The sequence below is a fragment of the Puma concolor genome, chromosome E3, assembly GCF_028749965.1.
Source record: "Puma concolor isolate L17-30 chromosome E3, mPumCon1.1.hap2, whole genome shotgun sequence".
Classification (NCBI taxonomy): domain Eukaryota; kingdom Metazoa; phylum Chordata; class Mammalia; order Carnivora; family Felidae; genus Puma; species Puma concolor.
Window position 1 is genome coordinate 6,515,181 of NC_141682.1, and position 16,865 is coordinate 6,532,045.

The window sequence follows — 16,865 nt, forward strand, 5'->3', positions numbered from 1 at the left end:
TTGTAAGATTATCAGCTAAATGCGTAACTGTGAAGACAGACTTTTTACATCAAACACATCTTGTGCTTTCAGTGCTCGCTTGTCTGTTAGCGAGGAGTGCTTTCTGGAACAGGAGTACGAACAGGGGGAAAAGCAGCCCTGTGGCTCTTCCATGAGTGAGTGGTCTGTGCTGTGACCATCACTTAGCCGGGGCGTAAGGCTTGGAACAGCAAGTCCTCACTTAGAAATGTTATGCTTCTGGAAACATCATAGGGCATTTACTTTGAAACTGGCATTTACTTTGAAAACCTTAGAACAACGAAGGAAGCACTACCCGTATCTCAGGGGCCTGGTACAATGTGGAGTGGCACCGTGCGTTGTTCCTTGTGTAGACGGTGCTGGCCAAGATGAGGAGGAGTCGGGCCACCTTCTCCAAACTCTGGACCCAGATTTCTTACCAGCCTAAATGTAGAGGATGCTTTTAATAAAAGTTCACTAAAACATAGACCATTTTGTACAGGAGTGTCTTTTAAAAACACATCTGGGAGGCTCTCTTACTATGCCCAGTATATAAACAGGGAAATTGAGACACAGTGGGCTAAGTAAATCGATCAAGGTCACCCAGGCAAGAAGGTGGAGCTGGGGCTAGAACCTGAGTCTGTGCCGTGGCCACACGGAGGCCCGGGGATGGCCCTCCTTGACGTGAGACACCTGTCCCGTGACACCCACTTGATTCCTTCCACCCAAATGTGATCTTGTCACCAGCCCCCACCCCCGGCAAACCCCTCTGAGCCCGCCTTACCTGCTGTTTCTGCACAGTGCCCGTCACCACCGGGCATGTTGAACATTTCTCTGTTAGTACCAGAGCCCCATAAGGGCAAGGGGTGTTCACTCTAAGCTTCGGTGCTGGGAACGGGCCTGCCCAACCAAGCCCCTGTCAGGTGTGCAGGTGCTCATTTAAACGCTCGGCACCAGGAAGCAGCGTGACAGCAGCATGTGCCCCTGGACACATGTGCCCCGGCTTTGCAGAAGACCAGACCAAACCCTGTGCCTTTGGGCCCTCGCTGCTCCAAGTGAGGAGGTGGTTTGTACCCCTGCGGGCCAGCCCCCCGCATCTGCCAGGCACACGCCGCGGCCCAGGTGCTGGGGCTGACCGGCCGCGACGGCTCACTGTGCTCGGGCTCCGCCTCCTTAGGGAGCTGCCCCTCTGGGTCGCTCCTGGTTAATCCAGGATCGTCTCGTTCTCTCTTGGCACAGGTGGATGGCATCCTGAAAACCGTGCTTCGGGACGAGATCATTGCTTGGCACAAAAAAACGCAGGAGGACACCTCTTCTCCTCTCTCGGCCGCCGGCCAGCCCGAGAACATGGACAGCCAGCAGCTGGTCTCCCTGGTGCAGAAGGCCGTCACCGCCATCATGACCCGCCTGCACAACTTGGCCCAGTTCGAAGGCGGGGAGAGCAAAGTGAACACCCTGGTGGCCGCCGCAAACAGCCTGGACAACCTGTGCCGCATGGACCCCGCCTGGCACCCGTGGCTGTGAGCGCGCCCGCCCTGCCGCCCAGAATGGGAAGCACGCCCGCCGGCTGCTGGGCCTCCTCTCTGCTTCACCCACCGTGTTCACGGAGGCCCGACAGCGCGTGTGCGAACGCGGATAAATGGAGTTCTAGAGGAGCTGCCTGTTACGGCGGCAGAGTGGAAACGTCTAGGCTTTTAAAATTCCCTTGTAGGAACCGGGACTCTCCGGTCTGGAATTTCTTTGTGAAACCTTTTTTATCGTACTCCTTCCTGCGTGTGAATGTACAGATGGAACTGAAGGAGACAATTCTATATTGTCCGTTTTTAACTCAGAAATGACACCTCACAGGAGCCTTGTGCTTTTGTACAGACCTTTGTAACAAGTGTACAGAAAACCCACTTTGTTAGAGAAACAGGAAATTATGAACAAGTCGAGCTGGTTTTTCTCTAAGCACAGACTTTTATGCTGTACGTAACTGGCTCCGGGATCTCCTTGCGCGTTGGATGTGGGTCAGCACGGCCTCGTCACCCTGCGGGGACGCCGTTCCTCACGCGGTGGATTCAGATCCCGCCGGGAGAAAACTGAGCCCCGGGCGCGGCAGGTGAATCTGAGGCTTTTCATCGGCTGGCTCTTCGGACGCCTTCTTGACATTTACTATCATTGTACCAGGAAAAAAACCTTTTCCTTCCTAATTTAAAAAGAAACAGCAAGAAAAGTTTGTCCGTTCACTCCAGTCTGTCATGTTCACATTTTTATAAATATGAGCATTGAGAATGTTCTATCTAAATTTGTACAGTGTGATTTTTTTTTTTTTTTTTAGAATAAATATTTTATAAAAGGATGTGTCTGCTCTTACATGTATGGAAATGCTTGTTTCCTCTGCCTGAGCGTCCCTCAGCCCCTCGGGGACCGAACCCCCTGGGCCAACACAGCCGTGCTTCAGGGTGGCTTCCTGGGGATGGACAGACAGGTGATGCCTGGGAGGGTCTTGGCTTGGAACTTGGGGGTCCAGACCCACGCTCAGCGTCTTCTGTGATGGCGATGAGGCTGGTCCTGACTCTGACGGTGTGAGACATGTCTGGGAATCTGGTCCCTTTCAGCTTGGTTTCCCCACCTCAGGGCGGCTGCCAAGGGACCTGTGTACGCAGGGGGGAGGCGGCCCCGCCCCACCAGTGTGGTGTCCTTCCCCCTGTGCATCCGTCATCCTGTGGGATGGGGGTGGACGGTGCAGAATGGAGGGGGAGGCAGTTCCTGAGCACGCGGTGTAACTCATGTCCGAGGATGAGAAACGGCGAAGCAGGACTGGGGAGGGACGGCAGTTGCTGCTTTAATTGTAAAATGAGGATTCTGAATTTTAAGGACTCACTCCATTGGGAAGCGCTTCGTCTGCTGTGAGGACAGCTTCACCCAAGTCAGGGCCTGGTCAGCAAGACCCCTTCCAGGGCCAGAACTCCAAGCCCTTCCCAGGCATCACCTTTCTTTTACTCCTCGTTGTGCCCCGTTGTCCCCAGGCGAGCACAGAGGGGAAGCCTGCAGCTGATTTCATGCAGTCTCACCACGAAGTCCAGTCCCAGGCATGTAAACCAGTGTGCCGTAAGAAGTGTAGACGATCGTGGGGGCTCCGGTTTGTGTGGGTGGCCGCAGGTGGGGCCGTTATACTGGGCGTTTGTCCTCAGAGGCAGATGGGTCCGTGAGCCCCGAGGGGGTGGCCCTCAGAGGACGGGTTTCCGGCTCAGAGTGGGGAGTAGCCCTTGGAGAGTCGGCCGGGGGGTGTGGTGGCTGCAGACGTGTGTGGATGGTGTTCGGAGAAGGGAAGTTGGTGTACTGAGGGCCCTGGGTTCTGTGCCAGGCTCACGACACCGTGCCCTCCGTGCTGCCCCTGGTTTCTAGGAAAGCCAGCCCTCGAACAGGCAGGAGGGTGTTCCTAGGCGGAGCTCCAGCTGGAAAGATCAGGGACCTGGAGTTGGGAGGCCAGAGCACGGGCTTGTTTATGGGGGCCACACGTGACGGGTACCCCTTGTTCTCCAAGCACTATTGCAAGGTAAGTGCTGTTATTAGCCGCTTATTAATTATCGGAAAATAAACATAAAATTCACCATTTTAACCACTTCTGAGTGTCCAGTTCAGGGACATAAAGTACATTCACATTGTCGTGTAACCCCCACCACCGGCGGTCTCCAGAACTTCCTTCATCTTGCCAAACTGAAACTCTGCACCCGTTAAACACTGACCCCCAGGCCCCAGCCCCCACCCTTGTACTTTCTGTCTCTGGATGTGTCTAGAAATTTCCTGTAAGTAGAACCACATGGTATTTGTCCCGTGCCCGGCTTCCTTCCCTCAGCATATACATCAAGGTGCTTCTGTGTCATGGCAGGTGTAAGAATTCCCTTTTTAAGGCTGGATGATATCGTGTTGCATGGATATACCGGTGTTTTGTTTGTTCGTCCGTCTACGGACGCCTGGATTGCTCCCGTCTTCTGGTTACTGTGAATGACGCTGCCGTGCACGTCGGTGTGCAAATACCTGCGGGACCCCCGGCGTTCGGGTCTTCCAGGACTACCCACAGAAGCGGAGTTGCTGGACCAAATGGTAATTCTGTTTTTAATTTTTTGAACGACTGCCGTGTAGTTTTCCGTAGCTACCGCGCCACTTTAAACCCTCGCCATTGGTGTGTGTACATGTGTTCCGGTTTCTCCCCGTCCTCGTCGACACTTGTTCCTTTGTTGTAATAACCATCCTAGGAGTGTAGAGTGGCGTCCATCTCCTTTGTGGCTTCGGTTTGCATTTCCCTTTGTGACTAGTGACTCTGAGCATCTTTTCACGAGCTTCCTGACCACTTGTGTATCTTCTTTGGAGAAACGTCTCTTCACGTCTTTTGTCCGTTTCTTAATTGTGCTGTTTGGGTCTTTTTTTTAAGTTGTAGGAGTTCTTTCTATGTTCTGGATACTGACCTCCTTTTTTATATATTTATTTTGAGAGTGAGCATGGGAGTAAGGAAGGGGCAGAGAGAGAGGGAGAGAGCGAATGCCAAGCAGGCTCTGCACGGTCAGCACAGAGCCTGATGTGGGGCTCAGTCCCACAACCATGAGATCACGACCTGAGCTGAAATCAAGAGTTAGACTGAACCACCCAGGTGCCGCTGGATGCTAACCTCTTATCAGATAGATGATTTACTATTTTCGCCCAGTTTGTGGGCTGTCCTTTCATTCTGTTGATAGTGCCCCTTCATGCAGAAGTTTTAAATTTTGATGTAGTCTGATTTATCTGGTTTTCTTTTGTTGTCTGATCCATTGTGAGTTAATTTTTATATATGGTATAAAGGGTTCATGAGGGTTCAACCTCATTCTTTTGCATGTGGATATCCAGTTTTCCAAGTGCCATTTGTTGAAAGACTGCCTTTTCCCCCATGGAATGCTTGATTTGACCATATAAGAGGGGGCTTGTTTATAGGTTCTGTGTTCTATTCCATTGGTCTGTATGTCTGGATTGATTGATTGATTAATTGATTATAATCTCTGCACCCAACATGGGGCTCAAACACTTGAGATCAAAAGTCTCACGTTCTTCCCACTGAGTCAGCTGCGTACCCACTATATATGTCTGTATGTCAACACCAAACTATGATTATTGCTACAGCCTTGTCATATGTTTTGAAATCAGGAAGTGTGAGACCTCCAACAGTGTTCGTTTTTAAGGTTGTTTTGGCTAGTTGGGGGGTCCCTGAGGTTCCATATTAATTTTAGGGTAGATTTTTCTATTTTTGGATTTTTGTAGGAGTTGCTTTGAATCTGTAGATCATTCTGGATGGCAAAGACACCTTAGCAATATTAAGTCTTCCAATCCATGAACCTGAATGCCTTTCCATTTATTTTGTGTCTTCTTCAATTTCTTTCAGTTTATAATTGTATAGTTTTGAGTGTATAAGTGTTTTGTTTTCATGGTTAAGTTTATTCCTATTTTATTCATTTTGATGCTACTACAAATGGAATTGTTTTCTTACTTTTCTCTTCCGGTTGTTCATTGTTCGCCTGTAGAAACACAACTGATCTTTGTGTGTTGACTTTGTATCCTACAGCTTCAGTGAATTCGCTTTTTTATTTTTATTTTTATTTATTTTTTTAAATTTTTTTTTTCAACGTTTATTTATTTTTGGGGGGACAGAGACAGAGCATGAATGGGGGAGGGGCAGAGAGAGAGGGAGACACAGAATCGGAAACAGGCTCTAGGCTCCGAGCCATCAGCCCAGAGCCCGACGCGGGGCTCGAACTCACGGACTGCGAGATCGTGACCTGGCTGAAGTCAGACGCTTAACCGACTGTGCCACCCAGGCGCCCCTGAATTCGCTTTTTTAGTTCCAACAGTCTTTTTGTTCGTTTTTATCAGGAAGAAAAGACATTTCTTCCAAGATGGTGTTGGCATAAATTTTCTTAGGGGGAAAACCGTTTTAGTTGCCAAACAAACATGGTAAAAAGTCTGAAAAGATAGGTAGCTTTAGTTTAGATGCGGGAGAATAAGCTTGCAAAGGTGACGGGGGCACTTTAGGAGGGGAAACGAGTATTTTGATGGACACTTGGGCCCCTCTGGTGAATGAACCAGCTAACGGGCTGGAGGGGAGAAAAGGGTGAAAACCAGGGGGTGACAAACACTAGCTTATGAACGTCTATGAGTTGGTGCTGAAATTTTTGCCCGTCAGTAGAAAAGTGAGAAAAATTAATGCATCAAAGTTGAGGTTTCTTATGGATAATCAACCATAGTCTTTTATCTTGAAAAGTTGTGCTGTTAAAATGTCCTTATGAAATGAAATGCTAGTGTTACAGATAATTGTTACTAATTTTTTATGTCATCTCTGACAAACTAAAGAATTAATATATACCAGCCTAGGGGCGCCTGAGTGGCTCAGTCGGTTGAGCGTCTAATTTCGGCTCAGGTCATGGTCTCATGGTCTGTGAGTTCAAGCCCCACATTGGGCTCTGTGCTGACAGCCTGGAGCCTGCTTCGGATTCTTTGTCTCCCTCTCTCTCTGCCCCTCCCCCGCTCATGCTCTGTCTCTCTCTCTCTCTCTCTCTCTCTCTCTCTCTCTGTCAAAAATAAATAAACATTAAAAAAAATTTTTAATATATACCAGCCTACTGATTATGGTCAGTATATTTTACTGGTCTATAAAACAGAAGAGTTTGGGAAATATGAGTCTAAACAAGTCATAATTATATAGGATTCTGTATAGTAGTAAGATAGTTCTTATCTTTAGCTTATTTTTAATTACAAAATTGAATGACAAGTCTAAAAAAAAAAAAAAAAAACGTGTGAACCTACGTCGTGCATACATAAAAGATGAAAAATCTTAAAATAACACCAAATATAATTCAGGACTATTTTTACTCCTACACTTCATGAATGTAGGGTGACAAAAACTTTTACGTCTTTTAGAATAACATGCATTATTTTTAGTCAATTATCTAGAGTTACTGTACTCATCTCAAATGTATCACAGTCTGCTTCCAAATGATATTATACCACTTCGCTTACATTGCAATCCTACAACAGTAAACTTCTGTTTCTCCCCTTCCATTCTCTGTGCTATTGATATTATAATTTTTACTTTTACATACGTTATTAACGTCACAACACGTTATTTTTACACTAGGTCATACTTTCATTCTTATGTATGTATGTACATTAAGTAATCTCTACACCCAAACGGGGGCTTGAACTCACGACTCCAAGATAGAGTCACATGCTCCACTGACTGAGCCACCAGCCAAGCGCCCCTAGACCATACTTTCTTTTTTTTTCTTTTTTAATTTTTTTTTAGGGTTTATTTATTTTTGAGAGAGACACAGTGAGAGTGAGGGAGGGGCATAGAGAGAGGGAGACACAGAATCCAAAGCAGGCTCCAGCCTCCGAGCTGCCAGCACAGAGCCTGACGTGGGGCTTGAACTCACAAACTGTGAGATCATGACCTGAGCGAACTCAGGTGCTTAACCGACTGAGCCACCCAGGCACCCCTAGACCGTACTTTGTCAACAGGAGTAGTATTGTTCCCCTGTTATGGGGGCTGATTTGATAAAAAAATACCTAAAAGGCTCCTTAGGAAGATGGTATATATTTGTTTTGTGTTCTAACAATTTTTTGGTATGTATTTTCTTAGGTTTTTCTGTATGTAGGATTATGTTGGGTAGTGTTCTGCAGGGGTCTTTTGGGTACGATGGGTTTAGAGTTTTCATTACTGATCTTCAGTCTGCTTGTTCTGTGTATTATTGGAAGTGGAGTATTGGAAATGTCCCACACTTACCGTAGAGCTATTTCTCCCTTTGATTCTGTCAATATTGGCTTCACATGTTTAGGAGCTCCGATATTTGGTGCGTGTATGTTTGTACCTGTTCTGTCTTCTTAGGGAATTGACCTTTTTATCATTATATGCTGCCCTTCTCTGCCTCTGAAATAGTTCCTATCTTAAAGTCTATTTTGTCTGACATCAGTATAGCTACTCCTGCTTTCCTGTCGTTACTATTTTGTGTGGAATACCCTTTTTCATCCTTTAACTTTCAAGCCGTGTGTGTCCTTCTACCTAAAGTGAGTCTTGTGGACAGCGTGCAGATGGACCCTGGTTTTTTATCCATTCTGCCAGTCTGTCTTATTATCATGGAGTTTAATTCGTTTACATTCACTTTTGTGCTTGCTTCGGCAGCACATATACTAAAGTTGGAAGGATGCAGAGAAGGTTAGCGTGGCCCCTGTGCAAGGATGATACGTTTACATTCACTTTTTCGAATTAGTTAATTATTTATTTATTTTGGGGGCGGGACAGAGAGGGAGAGAGAGAGAAGCTCAAGCAGGCTTCACGCTCAGCCCAGAGCCCGGTCTGGGGCTCGATCTCACAACCGTGAGATCATGACCCGAGCCAATGTGAAGAGTCAGACACTGTGGGGTGGCCCAGTTGGTTCGGTGTCTGACTCTTGGTTTCGGCTCAGGTCATGATCTTGCAGTTTCATAAGTTCGAGCCCTGGGTTGAGCTTTGTGCTGGCGGTGTGGAGCCCGCTTGGGATTCTCTCCCTCTCCCTCTCTGCCCCTCTCCCATTCACGTGGTCTCCGTCTCTCTCAAAATAAATAAACTTTAAAAAATTTTTGTAAATGAGTCAGATGATTAACTGAGTCACCCAGGCACCCCTCATGCATTTACATTGAAACTAATTACTGACCAGGGAGGACTTACTCTTGCCATTTTGTTACTTGTTTTCTGTGTCTAAGAGCTTTTCTCCCATTTACCCGGTTACTGCCTTCCTTTGTATTCAGTTGTTTTTTCGTTTGTTTTGTTTTTCTGTGGGGACGTTTTAGTTCCTTCTCATTTGCTTTTGTATATATCCTACAGATATTTTCTTTGTGGTTACCATGGGGATCACACTTAATACCTTAAAATTATCGCAATCTCATTTGGATTGATAGCAACTTCAACCATATACAAAAACTCTACTTTTTTATAGTTCTGCCCTCCATTTGTTGTTGATGTGTCAAATCACATCCTTAAACGTTGTATATCCACAAACATAGGTTTTACACACTTGGCTTTTAAGTCGTGTAGCAAATTAAAAGTCAAGTTACAAAACCGAATCGCCATACTTGCCCATGTATTTAACCATTACTAGAGAACTTTATATGTTCGTGTGGCTTTGATTACTGTCTAGCACCCTTTCATTCCAACATGAAGGCCTAAGCTGTTTCTTATAGGGCATCTCTAGTGGTGATGAATTCCTCTGGCTTTTATTTATCTGGAAATGTTTTCATTTCTTCCTCACTTTGTGAAGTTTTGCTGGATATAGAAAATTTGGCAGCTTGTTTGTTTGTTTTTGTTTTTGTTTTTCTTTCAGCACTTTAATCATAGCACTCTTCCAGTCTCCATGGTTTCTGCTAGGAAGTCTGCTGATCATTTTGTTAAGGATCTCTCATACACGGTGAGCCACCCTTGCTGCTTTAGAAGATTATGTCTTTGGTTTTTGACAGTTTAATTATAATGTGCCCCAGTATAGGTGTCTTTGGGTTTATCCTCCTTACAGTCCTTGAGCCTCTTGGATTTATACATCCATGTCTGTCCTCAAATTTGGGAAGTTTTCAGCCATTATTTCTTCAAATAATTCTCTCTTTCTCTCTCTCCTCTCCTTCTGGGATTCTCATAGTGCCCATTTTGGCCCCCTTGATGGTATGCTAGACAACGCTTAACGCTTAGCGTTTCTTCACTTTTCTTCATTCTGTTTCTTTCTGCTTCTCTGAGTCAGTGATTTCAAATGACCTGTCTCCCAAATTCACAGAATCTTTCCTCTGCCTGCTCAAGTCTGCCAGTGAACCCTCTAATGGATTTTTTTCAGTTTATTTACTATATTTTTCAGCTCCAGAATTTCTGTTCATATACTATGCTCCTGATTTCCACTGCTTCTTTGCCCATGTTTCCCTTTAGCTCTTTGAGCATTTTTAAGACAGTTGCTTTATAGTCTTTGTCTTAAAAGCCTATGTTCGTAAGCTAATGTTAAGCCTTTGTCTTATACTGTTTCTTCAAGAACCATTTCTGGGTCTTTGGGTTTTTTTCCTTTATTTGAACCATGGTTTCTTATTTCTGCCTTGTGATATTTTGTTGAAAATTGGGCATTTGAAACATGTCCCAGTTTTCAGAGACTGGTTCTGTGCAGAGGAAGACTTTTGCTGGTCAGCACAACATGAGGGCTTAAAGGTGTGGGTTTTATCTGGGTGTGCATCATCCTGGGGCCTGTGTGTGTGCCTAATCCTTCCTGGAAGCCTGGCTGCTTTTAAATGCCTTAATTTCCCAGAGGCGCCTGGATGGTCAGTTAGGCATCTGACTTCATCTCAGCTCAGGTCTTGATCTCAGGGTCATGAGTTCAAGCCCTGCATTGGGTACCATGCTGGACTTTAAACAACGAATGGATCAATCAATCAGTCAGTCAATGAATGAATCAATGAATCAGTGAATGACTTAATGTTCCTGAGAGTGCCACCCCTGTCTTCTCGAGCCTCAGATGCCCTATCATGTTCCTCAATCAGTAACCTTGTGCCGGGTGTCGGCAGACGGTCCTCTTGTGGGTTCCACAGGCCATGCCTGCTGCTGGCTGCTGCTTCCTCTGCTCTGAGATTTGAGCTGTGCTGCTTTTGACTGGGCTCCAAGTTAGGGGACCCAAAGATCAGCCCCTCAGACAACCCTTGACAGGCCACTTTGCTCTCTGGTTTGTAAAAAAGGGGGACCCGGGACCTGGCTGCCACTTCCCCCAAATCGTGCTGTGCCACACCAGGGAGCACGTGGGGGAAGGGCGCGTGAAAACACCTTGAAGTGTTCTATCATTTTGAATGTAGCTTTTTCTTGGCTGGGCATTTGCTTACTTGCTGTAGATTCCCAGAGCTCCCGCAAAGGTATTTCAGCTGGTCTCTGGTTCTTTGTCATGTGTCAGGTGGTGGGGGTGGGGGAACAGGCCCGGAGCTTTCTAATCCTCCATCTTGCTGACGTCACTCTCTAGGCCTTTCGTTTAAATTTGTTACTTTTATTTATTTATTTTTTTTAATTTTTTTTTAACATTTATTTATTTTTGAGACAGAGACAGAGCGTGAACAGGGGAGGGTCAGAGAGAGAGGGAGACACAGAATCTGAAACAGGCTCCAGGCTCCGAGCTGTCAGCCCAGAGCCCGACGCGAGGCTCAAACTCACGGACCGTGAGATCATGACCTGAGCCGAAGTCGGACGTCCAACCGACTGAGCCACCCAGGCGCCCCTAAATTTGTTACTTTTAAATTGAGGTATAATTTGCAAAGGTGTATATTAAAAATTAAAAAAAAATTTTTTAACCATTTATTTATTTTTGAGAGACAGAAGGAGACAGAGCATGAGCGGGGGAGGGGCAGAGAAGGAGGGAGACGCAGAATCCGAAGCAGGCTCCAGGCTCCGAGCTGTCAGCAGAGAGCCCAACATGGGGCTCAAACTCACTAACCGTGAGATCGTGATGTGAGCCAAAGTCAGATACTTAACTGACTGAGCCACCCAGGCGCCCCAAGGATTCACATATTTATAATGCACGTTTAGAAATCCTGTCCTGAGAATTCTAGTATTATGACACTATCATTTGAGCTATTATGGAATCATGTAAGTAACAGTGATAAAACTGAAAGAGGAAAATGGTCAAAATTGCCTTAGAAATTAGTGCTTTATTTATAGATTATTTTAACAGACTTAGTAACAACAAAAATTCTATATTAATACTACCTTCAAATAGAATGAAGTGGAATCATTTAACTTTTAAGATTCACATTTGAGTATTCTTCTGTTATTAATCATTATTTTGAGAAAAATTTTATCAAGATTCTAATTTGAACCCCAGTATATATACTCTCTGAACTAAAAAAGCAAGGAGGCTAAAAGAGAAAAAAACTCAAAATTATTTGAGTGCAGAGATAAAGCTACCTAGGTAAGGTCCTGGACCATCCAGTTGCTGCGTTAGAAGGCAAATCACCACCTCGGACCATGTGGACAGAGGTGGAATCCAGCACCGGATGTAGACATTTCTATTGTCTGTGGAGTATGTGTTGGGCCAGCAAAGACCGCTGGAGGAGAGAATCCCTGGAGGGCAGGATCCTCGTTTTCCTGAACGAAGGGAAGGACAGGTGCTCTTGGTCTCAGTCCCTGGGACCTGTTGTTCCTGGGTGACGCCTGAGCCGGAAGGGAAGTCCAGCATCTCAGCCAGCTGTTGTGGACAGATGAGTGTCTGTGCGTCTGGGCCTGGGTTCAGGAGGATGACGCACTCAGTGGAGGGTCCCTTGTCCAGCGGGCCTGAGCCTGTGGGGGACGTGGTTACACTTGGACCCTGCACCTTTACAACTCCACGTTCCTTCTTATTCTTGAGGAGTCTGGTTCCAGAGGATTCCCTGCTGGGCCTCATGAGCCCCTGCCAGATGCGTTGCCAGAAACATTAGAGACATATGTTAGGCTTTTAATTTCTTCTGAGTAACTTTTGTCTGAAGTCTGCCTCACCTTTTTTGTGTTTCCCTCATGGGAAATGAGCTGGCCTTGAGAGAGGCCATTGAGGATTTCTGGCGTTTCCGGAAGAATTTTGGTCTCTTGACCTGGTTCCAGCTCTTCACGTGTGTGTCTGATCTTCTAAATTGCTGCAGAAAGATTCTCCTTTCTCTTTTTTTTTTTTTAATTTATTTTTATTTATTTATTTATTTATTTATTTTTGGGACAGAGAGAGACAGAGCATGAACGGGGGAGGGGCAGAGAGAGAGGGAGACACAAAAGCGGAAACAGGCTCCAGGCTCCGAGCCATCAGCCCAGAGCCTGATGCGGGGCTCGAACTCACGGACCGCGAGATCGTGACCTGGCTGAAGTCGGACGCTTAACCGACTGCGCCACCTAGGCGCCCCTCTCCTTTCTCTTTACACAGGGAATTCATTCTTGATTAAATGGTCAGTGGAGATTCCTTTCTTCTTGCAGTTTCTGCTGGAACTCCTTTCACTATCTGTGACTTTATTTAGGGAATCATAAAAGAAAATGGGAAGTTAAAAAAAAATTTTTTTAATGTTTATTTTTGAAAGAGAGAGGGAGAGAGACAGAGTGTGAGCAGGGGAGGGACAGAGAGAGAAGGAAACACAGAATCTGAAGCAGGCTCCAGGCTCGGAGCTGTCAGCACAGAGCCCGAGGTGGGGCTCAAACCCACCAACTGTGAGGTCATGAGACTAGAGCTGAAGTCAGACGCTGCACCGCCCAGGTGCCCCGAAAATGGCAAGTTTTTAACATCCAGGTTCTATGCCCAGCACAAGCTTTCTTAGTCAGGTGATCACGAGTTAATGTAAGTTCTCTGACTCTAGAATTAGAACCTGGTTCCTCTAGAAGCAGTGATTCGGACTACACCAGCCCCATCAGGTAAACACCAAGCCCATTTTGAATATTTTTCAAACCCTGGGGACGGGGGATGGGCAAAATGGGCGAAGGGGAGAGCTCGGAGGTACAGGCTCCCGTCTATGGAATAAGTCACAGGGATGAAAGGCACAGCACCGGGAGTATAGTCAGTGGTGCTGTGATCGCGTCATATGATGACAGGTGGTAACCACACTTGGGAGCACAGCATGACGTCTAGAATTATCGAGTTCCTACGTTGTACACCTCAAACTAATGTAATATCGTGTCAACTTTACTTCCACAAAAAAAATATTGTTTCAAACCCAGAAGATCCTATAACTCTCATATGTGAGTTACTATCGACACATTTTTAAACGTGCACTTTTTTATGCAAGTTTATGAATTTCCATTTTTTCCAATTTTATTGAGACCCGACTGACACAGAACATTGTATTCATTCAAGGCATGCGACATAATGATTTGATGTGTGTATCCATCACCATGTTTTTGTGTGTGTGACTACAGTGAAGCATTCTCTGGGGATTTAAAAATTTTTTTTAACTTTATTTTTGAGAGAGACCGCAAGCAGGTGGAGGGGCAGAGAGAGAGAATCCCAAGCAGGCTCCACGCTGTCAGCGCAGAGCCCGGTGCAGGGCTCAAACTCATGAACCATAAGATCATGACCCGAGCTGAAACCAAGAGTCGGACGCTTAACCAACTGAGCCACACCAGGCGCCCCTCTCTGGGGAGTTTAAATGTGACCTGTAAGGGCACTGGTGGTTTTATCTTTCCTTGCTACTCTAACACACACGTCGTTTTGTCTTTTCTCAAGGCTTGTGAAAGCATCTCACTGAGCCGCATCGGTCAGTTTCTTCCAAACCCCTCGTGACCTGCCTTCTGTGGGCTTTCCAGATCCCGAAGGAGCCGTCCCACCCGCGCCCCCCTCCCTCCGTGTCCTCTCCATGACACCAGCCAAGACTTCCTGGGGCTGAGCTGCAGGACAGGCTGGGGGTGGCCAGTGTCACTGGAGGAACTGACCCGGACTCTGGGCCCGTGAACCCTCTGGGTTTGACTCTTCGTTCGATGTGCTGACCCTTGTCTCTTCCAGCCCCTCTCCTGCTTCTGAAAGAGGCTTTCTTCTTCCTTGGAGAGGACACTGCTGAATCCGGGCGTTCCTGGGGCTCATTCCTCTGCTGGCTTTTGGAGGCCATTTTGGTCATAGTCCCCTCGCCACTGGGTGTGTTTTGGGGCATCTTCCGACGACTGACGGCTCCGTTGTTCCACATGCTGAGATTTCTCTTTGCTCAGTTCACCTCTGAAACTTGACATGAAGCCCAAGTACAGAGTAGGAACTTTCCAGATCTTTATGAATGGCCTCCAAATTTGATTCATTTTTCTTGATTTCTCTTCTGGTCATCTGGCTTCCATTAACTTTGTTCCAAGGCCTCTAGACTCTTCGGGTGTAAAGCTGAGCTCCTCCGGGGAGGGCACCTTGTCCTGTCTACACAGAGCAGGCGTTCCGTGATGAACAATCAAGTACGACCCTCACCGTGGCCATCTCCCCCAGTGATCCGTCTCGGGTCCCCTGCCACTGTGTCACCACTGGGCACCATGACCAGCATGGTGACAAGCACTGCAGCCGTCGGCAGGCCACCAGGCGTTCCCCCGGCACCCACAGCATAGGACAGTCAGAGGAACCCCTGGGGCAGGTGGACAGGGCCCCAGGGGCCACAGGTGGTTCCTGGAGTTCGGGTCACCCCGGCCCTACCCGTCAGCCCAAGGGCTCAGGACACGTGTGTCTTATCACATGAGCCCATGAGCCGCGGGGGCCGGCGTGCCAGCCAGGCCAGCACCCTTCCTTCCCTGCATCATTCTGGGGCCCCAGGCCTTACCTGCCCTGCAGGGCGCACAGAAGACTCCTGCTCATGGGCCCCTCCTGGTTTGGGTCTGGCTTTGAATTGAGAGGCTTGTGGAAGGGGTTCTGGAGGGTCCCACACAAGTGACTACACTACGGGTCCCTTAAAAGCCAGAGGGATGTTCGGTGTTCATGTCTCAGGAATGTGAGGTCTGGCTGTGAGCAAGGAAACCTGATTCTGAACCCATCCCGCAAGTCCTTGAGGACGCTGATGTCACAGTGGGACTCCCGGGGGATGCTGATGTCATAATGGGACTCCCGGGGGGCCGAGTGCTCCTCCTGGGGGCCGGACGGCTGGGGCTGGGGCGTCTGGGTCCCGGGAGGCTGAGCCCTGGCCAGCCCCCAAGCAGCTCCATGCAGGTTCCCTGAGAGGAAGCAGAGTCTCCCTGGCTGAGCTGCCACGCCACAGGCGAGTCCGCCCCACATCCTTCCATTCCCGTGGGAACAGAGAGGGTGCCCTGTGGTGACGTTTCCACAGCTCCTCTGCGTGTGGTGAGTGGAAAAGGGGGCAAAAGGAAGAGGGCAGTATGGGGGCACTGGGGTGGTCTTGGGGAGGTGCAGACAGACAGGCCTGCGTCCGGCCCGCCCCTGCATCCAGGCACCCCCCCCCCCCCCCGCCCCAGCTCAAAGGTCACCTGGTGCCAGAGAGCACAGCCGTGGGAGGGTGGCTGGGGTGCAATCAGCTGCTGGCGTGGAGAAGGGCTCCCAGGGAGGGCAGCTGACGGGGCGAGTGTCAGATGGGGAGCTTGCACAGCCCGGTACAGAAAATGAAAGAATGGTGGGGTGGGGTTTGTAGACCATATGCGGGCACAGAGTCTTCCCCAGGTCACCCGGCACTGCTCCTCTGTCCAGGGCTTGAGGCGGTTTGGATCTGGGGTCCCAGCCCTTGTGTGGAGACCAGGAGGTCTCTTCCAGGAGGAACAGGGCAGATGCCCCTCAGGGGTCTGACAGGCTGTGGCTGCAGGTTTGAGGGTGGGCCCGTCCTCTGTTTCACTAAGCAAACAACTTGACTCTTAACATCTGTAATAACTCCCTCACCACCACCCGGACCAAGGAACCGTGCATCTCCAGGGGCCCAGAAGCCTCCTGCAGGCTCCTCTTGGACATCACCATCCTCAGACGGAAGGACTCTTCTGACACAGCATCACCTTACCCGAGTCATTTGTCAACGTTTCGAGAATCCTCTGTGTTGCTCTTTCAGAGGCTCAAGAATTAAGTAATCCCCCCAACGTCACATGGTTATGAACTGGAGCAGGATTCAAACTCAAGACTCTCCCAACCCCTCCTAATCCTTCCATCTCCTGGCCCGGGGCCCTGAAAGATGGTTGGAGACTCTGGTTCCCATCCGGCGCACTGGGCGGCAGGGAGCCCTTGCCGGAGTTCTCTGCATCTCCTGGGGAGCTGTTTTTTCTGTCAGCGGCTGCCCAGGTTCCCAGGACAGCTCCTGGCCAGATGGGGAGAAGCAGCAGCAGCCCGCCATCCTGTGCCCAAGGTGCACGAGGGGAGCAAGATGCAGAAAGGTAAGACTCTCATGTGAAAAGCGTTGCTTCACATGAACATTACGAC

At 48.1% G+C, this 16,865-nt stretch overlaps 1 protein-coding gene, 1 long non-coding RNA gene and 1 other non-coding gene across 17 annotated transcripts in view; all 3 read left to right on the plus strand.

Annotated features, from left to right (window-relative positions):
* TRRAP (transformation/transcription domain associated protein) overlaps positions 1 to 2,338 on the plus strand; it is a 113,454-nt gene extending 111,116 nt beyond the window's left edge. For all 15 annotated transcript variants that reach the window (XM_086691277.1, XM_086691274.1, XM_086691284.1 and 12 more), the window contains one exon: positions 1,237 to 2,338. In XM_086691277.1, the coding sequence (XP_086547403.1) occupies positions 1,237 to 1,521 (285 nt within the window). In that variant the 3' untranslated portion in view covers positions 1,522 to 2,338. The remainder of the gene's footprint in view (positions 1 to 1,236) is intronic.
* A 5,831-nt stretch (positions 2,339 to 8,169) lies between these two features.
* Positions 8,170 to 8,275, plus strand: LOC112860172 (U6 spliceosomal RNA). The gene has a single exon (XR_003223588.1). It is a non-coding gene; the product is annotated as a U6 spliceosomal RNA (small nuclear RNA).
* A 7,729-nt stretch (positions 8,276 to 16,004) lies between these two features.
* Positions 16,005 to 16,865, plus strand: part of LOC147572911 (uncharacterized) — a 38,636-nt gene continuing 37,775 nt past the window's right edge. The window contains exon 1 of the long non-coding RNA XR_015245411.1: positions 16,005 to 16,819. This is a non-coding gene — a long non-coding RNA (uncharacterized LOC147572911). The remainder of the gene's footprint in view (positions 16,820 to 16,865) is intronic.